The sequence below is a fragment of the Schistosoma mansoni genome, chromosome W (genome assembly GCF_000237925.1).
Source record: "Schistosoma mansoni strain Puerto Rico chromosome W, complete genome".
In the NCBI taxonomy this organism is placed as follows: domain Eukaryota; kingdom Metazoa; phylum Platyhelminthes; class Trematoda; order Strigeidida; family Schistosomatidae; genus Schistosoma; species Schistosoma mansoni.
In genome coordinates, this window is record NC_031502.1 from 41,598,976 (window position 1) to 41,613,043 (window position 14,068).

General features: G+C 36.7%; 1 protein-coding gene across 3 annotated transcripts; it reads right to left on the reverse strand.

Annotated features, from left to right (window-relative positions):
* Positions 1 to 4,640: 4,640 nt before the first annotated feature.
* Positions 4,641 to 13,749, reverse strand: Smp_054340.1 (putative chaperonin containing t-complex protein 1, beta subunit, tcpb; the record flags this gene model as incomplete). Of its 3 annotated transcripts, none has more annotated exons than XM_018789733.1 (9): positions 13,201 to 13,358; positions 11,444 to 11,512; positions 11,242 to 11,413; positions 11,122 to 11,198; positions 8,096 to 8,365; positions 7,742 to 8,019; positions 7,054 to 7,228; positions 5,057 to 5,438; positions 4,641 to 4,891 (listed from the first exon to the last, which is right to left on the reverse strand). In XM_018789733.1, the coding sequence occupies exons 3-9, from the start codon at positions 11,348 to 11,350 to the stop codon at positions 4,725 to 4,727; spliced, it is 1,458 nt and encodes a 485-aa protein (XP_018655146.1). In that variant the 5' UTR covers positions 11,351 to 11,413; positions 11,444 to 11,512; positions 13,201 to 13,358. The 3 variants fall into 3 exon arrangements, with proteins under 3 accessions (XP_018655146.1, XP_018655147.1, XP_018655145.1); XM_018789732.1 differs by lacking the exon at positions 13,201 to 13,358 and adding an exon at positions 13,693 to 13,749 and having other exon boundaries at positions 4,725 to 4,891; XM_018789734.1 differs by lacking the exons at positions 11,122 to 11,198; positions 11,242 to 11,413; positions 11,444 to 11,512; positions 13,201 to 13,358 and having other exon boundaries at positions 4,725 to 4,891; positions 7,742 to 8,577.
* Between the last annotated feature and the right edge of the window lie 319 nt (positions 13,750 to 14,068).

The following is a 14,068-nucleotide window of genomic DNA, read 5'->3' on the forward strand; positions in this document are numbered from 1 at the left end:
AGAATTCGTAGATCCTTCAGCTTCTTCATTGAACATGGATCTAAACTCTTACACGAGTAGGCTTACAAACGCTATGCGTTCAGTTAAACCTGCTCACACTCGACCTCAATCAACTGATGTTTTCGTTCAACCCGAATTACGACATAGTACACACGTCTTCGTTCGTCGAGACTCACATCGACGACCTCTCGAATCAGCTTACGAAGGACCCTTCAAAGTTCTTCAACGCGAACCTAAGTACTATGTAGTCGATAAGAACGGTACTAACGATAGCATCAGTATCGACCGCCTAAAAGCAGCGTACTTAGAAGGAAACCCTAGCTACGTCGATTTTCCTTCGGTTCAAGCAAACGACACAGCCACTACACTCGTAGTACCCTACACGACAACCGACACACAACTTGATACTTCGTCAACATCGATAGATAAACCTAAAACAACGCGTTCTGGAAGACGAGTAAGATTTCCAGAACATCTTAACGAATATTGCACGTAGGACATTAGATTTATCTTGAATTACCTTTTCATAGTTTATTCTAAAAATTTTTTTTGATATGCTCATTTTTTTATTTATATAAAAAAACAAAAAAACAAAACATTTTTATCTTTTTTTTGAGCGTATATTTATATATTTTTTATATATAAAAAAAACACTTTTTTCCTGATCGCTTTTACGCTGTTTGTAAGTGTATCAGTTTATTTTTTTCCGCTCATCTTGTGTCCCTACGCAAGTACGAGTGTATTTCCGACATGCACTCACACGTTTTATTTTCCTCTTTTCCAGGACGGCTGGAAAAGAACGTCGAAGTTTCGCAAGGTACCGAAATTTTCATTGTACTATATTTATTTATTGCTATGTTGTACATTTTGGTCCCATAGTTTAAGGAAAGACGACCAGATGCTGCTAAACGAAGCAAGCTATCAAAAGAGTGTTTACCAACGACAAACTCGTTGGGTGTAAACTTCTGGCTGGTCACGTCTTAGGGGCATCACTACCTCACTAGGGGGGGAGTGATCTGTAGCTGTAAATAATTCCCCAAAATCAATAGTTCATTAAGTGTTCGACATTGGTGCTGACCACGTGTTTAAGTGGACTTGTTTAGCTGAAGGCTTTCGGTCATGCATCCGTACCAGATCACGTTTCAACACGGCGTGAGACACAGCTCCTACGTTTCATTAGCCAGCTTATAGTAAAGGTTCCTTGATATATTGGTAACGCATCAAATATATCTTTCCTGCCTCTTCTCGTCTGACTTCTATCTGACTGGGAACGATCGAATATAGAAGGTGCTACTGGTAGCTAGTTGTAAAACTAGAACATCCGTTCGCATCATCAGTGTCATATGTTACGAGAATAATGGGTTTCGTGACATTTTTTTACTATGAAAACATAATTTTCGCTTAGCGTTCTCAAGTTGTTGTGTCCTTCAAGGATACTGTATAGAAAACTGAAAGTCCTGTTCAGTATCTTCTGACATATCATAACTCACTTTTGTTTATTATCCACTTCCGATACAATCATCAACTATAAACTACCTGGAATAGTCCAACTGAAACCGAGTCCTAAAGGCAATCAGTTGCTAATGATTTGATTGTATAGTGGATTATCACTTCTCGAGTGACAGTTACGGAAAGACTCTTGTTAGTATAAATACTCACATGAAGAAATACTAAATAACACAACTTGAGATTTACTGATCGAATGACTCACTGATTACGAAATAATATACTACTACGGAAGGACTTAAATGAATATTGTCATGGTATGAAGTAAACCATGTGTGCCAGTAGATATACTACTCATAAAATGTAAGTAGCGTGATTGATAACACATTTGAGTCCATAGTCGACGGCAAACCAGTTGAATTAAAACCTACTCAAATGATCGCTTTCCTTTCATTTAACCGCGAAATTCCCCAATATTTCTTCGACTACATAAGATTGACCCATTAGATAAGTCTTATCAGAAAATGAGTTAAATCTAAACCCTTCAAATTATTCTAAATTTAAATGCGGTTTTGTGGAGATAGAATTTTAAGATGGTACTCTTCATTGGTTGAATTCAGTCATCCAGTATAATTTGAACAGCCTTACGACACGGGAGATTCTAGGAAATTTGTGAAACTTTTCATCTGTCGTGATTAGAAGACTGAATAGACCTTGAACATTAGACAAGTATTACTCCCTTAAGTGCTGTTATCACTTACAGGTTGCTATCACTGAAAGTATAAATAGGGAATCATAATTGAAAGCATGAGTCAATTGAAGCTAGACCACCATGGAAAACCTGGAATCAATTGACCACTATGGACTGATATTGACTTGAGAGCCAGTGAAAACTAAGAAGGTTGCAACTCCATCTTAGTTCGAAATCATTGCCAGAACGCAAAAATGACAACTACTTGTTACATAAATCACTTTTTACCAAACCAACCACTCGTAATTTAAAAATGTATGGAATAGTGTATTGTCTTATCTAAAACCCTGAACCAACGTTCAATTCCCATCACCTATATTGTGGACATATTCTAGCCTAACATAATGACAATTGACCTAAAGTATCTTTGTCTCTTGAATATCAATCACAGTTACAGGCATTTGTCAGGCCGAAGAAAAAATTCTTGAGAACACAAGCTTTAACCATCAAGAAAACTACTAATCTATGTATTTTAAGTACATAACGCTAACGTAATCCATCCCATTCCTACTTGTCATCGACATTTCCAAGCGCCATCTTAGTATCACATGCTGCGTGACATTACGAATCACCGAAAGTGATCAAGTAACTTAGTGTTTCCTAATTTTTAAGCGTAACTTTCAACAACACAACACTGTGAAGTGTATATTAGCCACTTATCAAAATGAGTATATTTAGGGAATTCACTATAGTAAAAATAAAGAAATGGGATATAATCTATAGTCATGAGTTTCAAATGATTATTAACAATACCAACACATAAATACAAACTTGATCAAACCAAGGAACTACCTAACATGGTTTTCAACAACGTAAAGGTCTATCGATGAATTCATGAGCCGTCAAGATTTTTATTCTATTAACCAATGCGGAACGAGAACACTCAGTGAAACTTTTTTCTGTAACCACAGAACGATTGAGTTCAAATATTCCCTATTTACATAACATTTGGTGGATGTCTCGAAAAACAGACGCTTTATTTCTTTAGTTGACCGAATTTGAATGCTTATTTACATTCATCAAGGAAGACAGACTAAAAGTTATGTTTTGGGAAAGTATTGGACATTCTAGAAGTTTAAACTTTTCCAGTATTTACGATTCCTTTGAAAACAATTTTCCCCTCTACGTAAAGAAGATCCCGATTTCGTAAACACTAACATCACAAAATTGGGTGGTTACAAAGCTTACTGATAATGTTTATTATTATTACAAAATCTTAGCATTTCTCAATGGTGTAGACAGTACAGATAAAACAAACCTCAGTCTGCAGATACCTCAATGTGAAAATAAGATCGCCGTTTCAATAAATGAGCCCTTTATGTTTGAAAGGAATCTTCCTGACTTATATTTGTAAGCAAAATCAAAAGCTAGTTACTAGATCATCAATCACAACTCAGTGGGGGGTAAATACATTCTCGGTGTAAATAAAATCACGGAGATTATTTTATTTATTTAAACACATTGGTACAAGGAGGCACCAAATTTGTTCATTCGATTTGAATGAGGGTTAGAATACTGCACAGGCATTCAAATAAGAGCGATTAGCCTACATACAACGTGGTTTAAATACTACATCTGATGAACTAATTGAATATATTAACTTGACACCTATACGTAATTTAAAGCATCAACATCCCAACTTTTCAGACTGTCATTAAACAAAGTGATATTAGGCGATATACAAAGAACCAAGTACTTGAGTCAAATAACATATCCACAACTATAGGTTTAAATTATCTCTGAATTAAAGATTTTGGTTATTTTTATTTGACCGATTTGTTAATATATGTACTAGAACGACACAAAGTATACACTATATTACGCGATAAATAGCAATACCTGCAAGATAGAAACTACACAGTACTTGATAGAGATAATTTCTCGTGTATCTAGATGTATTTTTTCCACTACACCTACGACGGTATGTGGTTAGAATTTAGTTACCATTAAGTCCTTTTTGGGATCGTACACACAAAATTAAACCGACAGTAAAGTACCATTTACTTACTATTAACACAGATGGAGTAGGTTGACTGTTGGAGAAGAGTAGCAACTTCACTTCAGTGTGTCAAATGTAATGTTTCAAATTATGTTGAATTGTGTCTTAAAATCCACTATTTTTTAAAGCCTTTGAATACAAGTAGTGCTATCACGCAGTTACACAGAATATAAACTAATGACTGCCTCCAGAATACTAAGTATTTATTTACGTAAGATTTCAAGTATGGATTTTCAGAATCTCATTAATTCTCATCATAGATATATTCACATCCAACTTATTATAGTATAACAATGATCTTAAATTCATGATTCTTAAGACATACTAAATTATTAAATTAGTTTTTGCAATGCACTGGTCAGATCAAACAAACAAACCCTTAGAAAACGTTCGGAAAAAAGTTGAATAACAGTAATATTCCCAAATGAAAGAAATAAAACTCAATATACAAACAACTTATATTTCATGATCCCAACTGATGGATTTAGTGTTTACTTCACAAACAATTGATAGTAAAGCTAATTTCACTTAATGCCTTCGAGGAGCTCGACGACGAGGAGCAGCTCTAATGATGTCATCTACACGTATTATCATCTCCGCAGCTTCTGCAGCTGATGTCACCAAATGATGCTTTACGTCATATGCTTCAATAATCCCGAGCTCATTCATATCTGCAATTACTCCATTGTTCATATCTAAAAACAAACAGAAGGTAACGGAAAAATAACTTCACAAATACTCGTAAATAGAGTTAACCTTAGTTTGACTCAATACTTACCAATAAAGGCATTAATTTAATAAATTTATTGATAAAAACATTTTATCGTACATTAAAGTAAGACGGAATTCACAGTTCTTACCCAAACCCATGGATTTTTCGCCATTTGCATGAGAAGCACGTAACTGAGAGATCAAGTCCGCGCTATCATAACCGCCGTTATCGGCTATTATAGAAGGCAAGCGTCTCAAGGCTCGACCAAAGGATTCCATAGCTAAAGATATTTTTCCTGGTGTTTTAGCAGCGCCCTGTGCTACTGCTTCAGCCATCCACATCTCCATAGCTCCACCACCACAAACTGTCCGAGGATTTTTTACTGTAAGAGCCAAAACGCATAAAGCGTCATGAAGAGAGCGTTCTGCTTCTGCCAGAATACTTTTTGTAGCACCCCTCAAGACAATCGTGCAAGCCTCACCCATAGCAACACCGCTGAATCGAAGTAACTTGTCTTCACCAATTGTCACCTGAGAGAATGATGAACAAGTAGAGTCAACATTAAAAAGAGATTAAGTAATAGAGGCGTATGAAGTTATAAAATATTTTCAGAAAAGTTTGACGCTAAATAATTATTATATACAATTGACTAAGGAGATCGATAGTCATTATAGTTCTTTACAAATACACATATATTTAAACATTTTATTAAATAGCATCCCGAGTTCAATCTCACTATACTACAAATATGTGGTGCTATGGACGAATAGATTAAACTGATTTTTCAGTTACTGAGTCATGCTCGAATATCTGTCCAACTATGAAGTTATTTCCAGATTGATTGAACAGAGTCACTGAACATCGGTGGCTCAAAGATCAGGTCTCATAAACATACAGCGAAACTGTTCTTACCGTAGACTTGTAGACCAGACATTTTGCTGCCAGACTAATATTACGATGGAACAAAAAGTGCCTATGATTGACACAAGTCGACCTGACTTTCACTTCATGCAGATTGATCTCATCAGTAACGCCACCGGTAGAATCCATAGTTATTTGGATCTTCATTATTGGAAATTAATTGATTTGTATCTATCCTTCAGTGCATCTTAGTGTACCAAATCCAATAATTAATGTGTAACCTACAAAAGTTTTCCACCGAAATGTCAGAGGCTTGTTTACATGAAAAGTGAAACGTCACAGATGCACACTCACTTAAATAACACAGAACTAAGGCTTCGAAGTGTACTAAATATATTAGTCAGTCAGTCAGTCACAACGTAGAACTTCGTACGTACGTACATCAGTTCGAGTTGCCATACCACATTAGCACAGAAATGAAGTTGTCGATTCAAATCCCATAGTGGTAGAAGTAGTAAGAGTATAAGCATTATGTGAAAGATTAGGGTTTGAAGATGTTATTGAAGGAGTATAATCCAATGAAATAAATTTTGAAAGAGAAAAATGATAGGGACATGAAGAATTCAGAAGATTAGAATTTGGTAGAACACAAAGAGTGTATGCACATTCGCCATTGCAAACGATTTTGAGCCATGTCATTCAAGGTCTCTAACCATCGATTGTTATCATCTCGCGAATCCCGACCAGGTAGTCTACACCTACCAGCATGACTCAGTCCACTTGTCAGTGACTTCATGGATTTGTGCCATGTTTTGATCTGGCCGCCTATAGCTTTCTTCCAACCTGGTCCCACACCCTAAAGCATTGCACGTCGGGGCAGTCAGTGGTTGGGCATACGTAACACATGTCCCAACCATCTCAACTGACTAAATATATATAGAAAGTTTGAAGGTACCTACATCTAAATAAACAATTACAAAGCATCGTATCTATCTTGGGAAGTTCAGTTAAAGCTGATGTAATACAAGGATTTTTTCATCGTATACATTAAGTTAAAAACACCAAATGAGAAAGGTCTATAAAATATTATGCGGCTAGTTTTAAATTTTGAAATTACAGCAGTCAAAAAGGTTTTATTACCAAGTAGGGATGTTACATCTATCCACTGCTACATTACAGTGGAAGAAACGTTAAGATGACTAACATACTCAATGGGATAAACAAGTTATTTAATTTAGATTGTGATGGACGTTCTAAGACAAGAATGTTTAAAAGTTTACTTACTTCTTCTATCAAATCACAATGTCCTAATTTTGAAGTCTCAGGAGAGTCGAATGTGGAGACGATTTCTCCGCCAGTAACTAAGGCCAATCGCTCCACACCTTCGAAATCTGCATGCTCAATAGCCATAACACCAGCATCAGCAAACAACTGCTCGGGGTAGTTATATATTAACTGCCTGAAAATAAGATTATAAGTCCATATTTTGCAGTATATATATATATATAATAAGAAGATATGTAATGCACTTTGTCATGCAATTAAAAAGGTATTCTAGAAAAATAACAAAACAGATTGGCTTTAATATATGAAGTTGATAATAGCCAAGTTGGATACTGTAGAAAACAGAAATGGATGACTATAGAAAAATCTGATAGCGAATACAGCAAAATAGCTCTACCAATATTAAGCTAGTACCTTGGAATGTCCAGTTGAAACAATATAGGAATTATCTTGGTTACAGATATCTAGTTTGGTTAACTGGAAGATTTAGTATCAACCTACATCAGTCTAGATGTCATAAGCAAAGGAGTCCATAGCAATGTGTGCTCGACCTGAAGGAGTTTGAACCCGTGGGTGAAGCAAATAAGTAATACCTTTAACATCTACTACTTTCTTATTTAATGTAAGCTTGTGGTGAAAACAACATCCTGGTACATGAAAACACCTAGAGGTGGAAATTTTAATTTACCTATTAATAAATACTGAACAGTTGTGCTTTAAAATTTTGTCCACTTTGTCTTTCATTTTTTGCTTTTCAGCTAGTTCTAATTCAGCCACCTTCGAAATAGCATCTACTTGGATCTTGCTTCCAAATACTTTAATTTTATCTGCATCCATAGGAGTGTTGGCGATCAGTATTTTGGCATTTTCCACTCGTTTAGGTTGATTAACACCAGGTCGTTTATCCAGAAGAAAGCCTTCATCCAAATAAGAATCAGTCATGGTTCCACCCAGCTTCTGAATAATCTGTAAATCGAATAGTCTGGTGAGTCTCATGAGTGAGCAGTATCTGTTAAACATGATAGAAACTTTAGCTACTTACTTGAATAGCATCAAGATTTCCACTACCCTTGAGACGAAGAACAGCATTTACAGCTAAATTTGCAAAGTGTTCTTTATGTTGTGTCAGAAGCTTGGAACTTAAAGTTGTACGTGCAATACTTAACAGACGCTCACGAAACTCAGCGTCTGACTGGTCTAATGACTGGTGTGCAGCGGAATCAAGAGCCACCAAGGCCAGTTTGGTAGCCTCACGCCAACCTTGTACAATAGTTTGAGGATGAAGCTTAGCAGCGATCAACTGTTCACCTTCCTAAGTAACAACAATGAAAATAAAGCAACGAAATTAGCAGTTAAATTTATGAAATCACTAACCTGTTAGGAATGATACTTATTAAGACCCCATATATAAACTGATACTAAAGTATTTAGTGTTACTACACGAGTTATGATCTGTATATTGAAATGTACTGGTGTCTCCAACTTCTCCAGTCTAAAACTTATCGTCTTACAGTCATTTTCTTCGTTAATGTTTTAATGCCCATCTTATTTCGAAAACGTCAAACTGGAGTTTGCAAACAATTTCCCTTTTTAACTAAGTAATAGATATTAAAACTCGGCAAGGTTGTTGTTTAAAATAATGGGTATTGCTAGGCTCAAGCCTAAAGGGGGATAGCTTAACGAGGCATATACATATTCAGCAGTTATGTCCCAAGTAGTGTAAAAGGGAGGCTATAAAGTTCACTATCAGCTACTATAAATGATACACAGACCCTATTACAAACTAAGTTGTAAACTGAAGATGAACTCCAGAAGGTATATATCATGAGGATAATATCTGTGGTCTATAGATTATATGAAAGGAAAAACCCTTCACATATCTCTTCACTAACTCAGAAGACAAAATAAGACTTTAATAATGACTAAACTTTAAACACATCTGATTTTACTAATAACTCAACTATATGATCTCAAAGGCATTTGTGAAGCACCAACAAATAGTCAACCATTTCACTTGCGTTAGAAGTCTTAACAGCCCTGATGGGCTGGTATCTGACAAAATTTCGGCACAAATTGAGAAAGCACAGTTAGGTAAAGCCAACTTGCATTACTTGTCGAGTAGGTGAGATGTCCGCCTGACAACTAAAAGTCGAGTAATTATACAGCAGTGCGTCTTGGATTACTTTAGGGCTGCGAAAGTAGACACGTGTGGGATACAGATTATTTATGACAGTTGTTTCTGAAGTATTGTTCGGGACGCCGAAGGTTTGCCAAAAATGACAAACCAGTTGGTGAGGCTGTGAATCTTCACCAACTGGGTTTAATAGAATGTGTTACATATGCCAAACCGCTGACCATTTTGATGTGCAATGTCAGCTGATGTAGGTGTATGCTGTAAGCTCGGGGCGGCCAGACCGAAACGTGGCATCAGCCCGTGAGGCCGATGACAGTTGGTCGTTTTAGTGTATGCAAGCCACCTGGTTGGAATCCAAATAATAACTACAGTTAGTACTTGGAGAAATTGGATGAAAGACTTAGAATTGTTCACTCTTGAGATGTATGCTTTTAGTCTCCATAATGATTTTGAAGTTATACTAATTTATACATACTTTTGTGATATTCAATCTTTTTTATTATGGCTCAGAATATGTTATTTCGACTTATCTGCTATAAATGTTGTTGATTTCATTCTATCATGTTAATTTGGTACGGCAACCTGCGCCTACTCATATCTGTGCTACGTTATGAGTCTATAATAATTAACCGACTGAATCACACATAATTATTCTCTCAATCACCGGATTATTTAATGAATCAATGGGTTTAGTGCAAACGATCTCAAGTATGAAAGTTGTTGACAGATAATACTCAGTGAACAGTGATATCTAAAGTGTTTAACGGTAAGGTTAAGAGTGCATGAGAAATAGGTTTAGATCGTGACTTTTTATAAACTTAGACAGATGTTACGTACACCCAGATGCCACCTACTCGGACGTACAATGTTGGCTGGTATCGTGGTAAGCTGGAAGAAAGCTGAGAGAGCCGAAATAAGACCTGATCTCAGTAACTGTTGACTAAGGCTAGGCCGTGAGATATGAACTACTTATTAGAGGTAATAATATCCCTTACCGATAATAAGATACTTTCTATGACAAGACCCGAAATTGATCTGTGTAACTGTTATGCTCTCACAAAGACAATGAATGGCAATTTTGGGATCTATTTATAAACCAATACTATGCATACATTTTTTTATCGCATAATCGCTAAATACCTAAACTATTCATGTCTCTCTTATTATTTTGACCTGCAGATTATTATTATACGATTTACAATTCTCGAGGTATCCCTAGTCTATTAATTACTGCCTCCCACATTCACAGACACATTTGGCTGAATATTGTACAAATGTTATTTTCTATTTTATTGGTACGACGCGATGTGTCTGTTTGGTATATAAACTCATTATGTTTGAAATATAATGATTCATACCGCAGAGGCTGTTCTGGACTTAACTGGCTGAGTTAGGCAGAAAGCAGGACCAATACGGACTCTAGACTGCTCGTACGGTTTTCGTGTATCATTGGTCTGGTCGATCACAATGGCGTGGGTGTATACACTCTTTATTCCCTTAAAGCGTGAGATTAGAATTATTTAATATCTTACCTTATACGAACTAATTCTTTTTTCCTGTACTATATCGTTATACAATCTTTTATATATTACTAATATTGAAGTAACTACTTCTATGAATTTGGTGTTCATCTTGTTGTGCTAATGAGGCATGGCAACTTGGACTGATGCATATAGGTGCCTGATCTTAGGTTGTAGCTGACTGACTTAGACAACCTCAGCACATAAAGTCATCAACAGGTTATTACTAGGTATTAGGGGACATATAACCAAGGTATAATTTGATTGAAAAGTTAGATCACACAGCAAGAAAAGTTAAAAAGCAGTTGTCCAACTAATTTACACCGAGAGCTACCAAATGATTTTGAATATACCCATAGGACTACAGTCATCAGCATTTACTAGTGATTATTAGTAACAGTTTGGACAACTTACACGCAATAATTCTGCAGCTAGAACAGTTACTGAAGTTGTACCATCACCAACCTCATCATCTTGAACTTTACTCATTTCTAAATTGAAATAAGTAATAAACAGAATTAGGATTAAACATACCAACAAGGATTTTAGCTGCAGGATTATCTACACCGATTGACTTCAAAATAGTAGCACCATCATTTGTCACTTCGACAGTATCGCCGGGTGAGAGGAGGATTTTGTCCATTCCTTTAGGACCCAAAGTAGTCTTAACAAGATCACCGATAGCAATAGCTCCAATGAAGGAAGACTAAAATAAAGATACTGAAGTGTAACTTACAAGTCGAGCGGTTTCTGCCTTTTCTTCATCGGCACCAGCACTTAGAATTGAAATTGGTTGAAGTGAGAGCTAATTAAAATGAAGAGAATAAGCGACAAACTTAAGACAGACAATAATAATCTGTTAGTTAAGACATTGTGATATACTTAAATGAGTCACCAATGAGACTTAGAAGACGTTAGAATTCAATATGCAAGTCAAATTCAGCGTAGGATCGGACTAAAAATGCTTTTTATTCAACTCAAGGAGCGATATTTACAAAGTCTTGCCTGGAGTGAAAATGAACTTCTATAGGGTGAACTACAACTTGGAATACCTAACTTCCAACACGTAGAAGAACAGCACTCGGATAACACACAAAAATGTTAAGCAGAGAGAAGGAAGGATTTGAAAGTGACCAACTTGATCTCGTGTGCTGTTACGGGTATGAGGGCTAATATCACTTCCCGGCTGCCCACACCGTGGAAGGGTATTTCTTGAGGGACCTGAAAGAGAAGTTGGATTAGTGTTGGTCTTAACGACCTGGGAGCGTGACCGCAGTGCCCAAGGGACAACTGCTTGAGGCCGGTCACGCACGGCCTTTTTGTGGGGGATTTTTGAAATGTTAGCTCCGTTCTTCAAAGGACCTTACCGCCGCAGACGGAAATCCGTGGGATAAGGCGAGGTGTGCATTTTTAGGGTCGACCTTTTCTAACCCCACTCCACCTTGTGGGAAGGCAGTATCGCTGTCATGCTGGTTGTCTCTAGGAAATACCTTACTGCCGTCACACCTCTGTACAGTCAGCAGTACGACTTCGCCTTTGGACCTTGGGATTGCTGCTTTTAGTCTTACCGCTCTTCAACCGACCTGTCTGGCATGGTAGGACCTCGAGGAACGATTGTTCCAGCCAGCATAGCTCGATTGCTCCATCACGATAGGCAAGCCCGACCACCACGTCAAGGTAGCAGCAACGGTAGAGAAGCATTTCCAGAAAATGGTAATATACAACCTGTTGAAGCTTTACTTTCCGGCGAATGCTTGGAGAATTCGCTTGCTGCAAGAAATATTCATAGCGACTTTTCAAAGTATGTATAGAAATATTAGCTCACGTTACAGCTATGAAATTAATCATACTGTATCAGCTTCAAGACGTCCGACCACTCCTTACCACTTTTGCTAGTGCAGGTATATTTTGAAATTCATCTCGACATAATTTAAAGTAGTTTGTTGTTTTGTATAACCTTGAAATTAGTTCCTATGTAGTTAGTCACTCAAAAAAGAACAAATCCCACAAGTGTTAGATTTTTAGGCCAATTTCGTCACTTAACAAGTTTGATCACAAACATGTAAGGAGACCGCGCCCCACTATTGTCTAGATGTTTGCCTTAGTGAGTTTAAAAGCCAATGGTGTGAAAATTACAAGAATACAAACAATGCCTCAAAAGTCCATGAGTCTTAAACCCCGAAATTATCACCGAAGTAACTGCTTTTATAAATTTGATGTTGGTCCTACGTTGTAGCTGACTGAAACAAATGATCTTTGACCTGGCATATTATTTTGACTTTTTAACTAAGTACTCAATGGTAGACTACTATAACTGGAAATGATGGAGATTTATGAGATAATCATTCCTGAAGTTAATCTCAAGCTTCTCAGAACTACTGACCAACAGTTGTACAGCATCTCCTTGAAGACATCAGTTGACAGTGCTACTTATCGGAAACATTTTTAAACTGACAAACGCGTGTTGTGAAAACCTTCCCGTTCGATACTTACAAACCAAGGATTTTCCTTTGAATGTCCTCCCAAGGTGTAGGATAAGGGGGAACCCAGAATAGTCTGTTCTTGAGCACATCTTCAAGTTTTCAGACGGTCTTATGCAGGTACTACTGATGATTTCGCATGAATCCTGGATCTTCTAGACGGGAACATGCACATGAAACGCTTAATTAAATGAACTGAAAGAAACAAACTGGTAACTGACAGACACGAGCGTGTCATGGTAAAAATAAGAAAATCTATTTTTAAATTACAGAAAATTTTTCTTCCACTGTGTCTGCCCTTTCGTCTTTAAAATGAAGAATCTAACCCAACAACATGCAGTTGGTCCAGTTTCCCTAGTTCTAGTTCAATAATATAGCAACCTGGTCTTTTGGGAAAGTTCATTACGAAACCAAAATAGATCTACCTCCTTTAAAACATTAACGGGAAAGTCACGAATGCCCACCAAAACTTAAGCATTAAACAAAGAAAAACATGACAACCAACCATGATTCGCTCAGATTATACCGTCCCACGCTGATAGTTGACAACAAACACAAGATTGCCCCCTTTCAACCGTCAATATTTCCGTTGTACTCTTTATGAATATAGAAACAAATTCACGAAACAACACATTCGTCTTAAGTCCTGATAAACTGGTAAATATTTTCCTATTTTTTATGACGTTATGTAGTTCAAGTTGTCTTCGAGCGATAATACATCGCTCGTCTTTTGACTACTTTAAGTATATTTTTCCATGAGTTAAATAAGCTCTTATGAACAATGACATAGTAAGAAACTCGATTTCACAAAACACGACTTATTTTGGAGGTGTGAGACCCCTAAAGTAGTTTTAAGAGTAACATTCAGATGAAAGAATTAC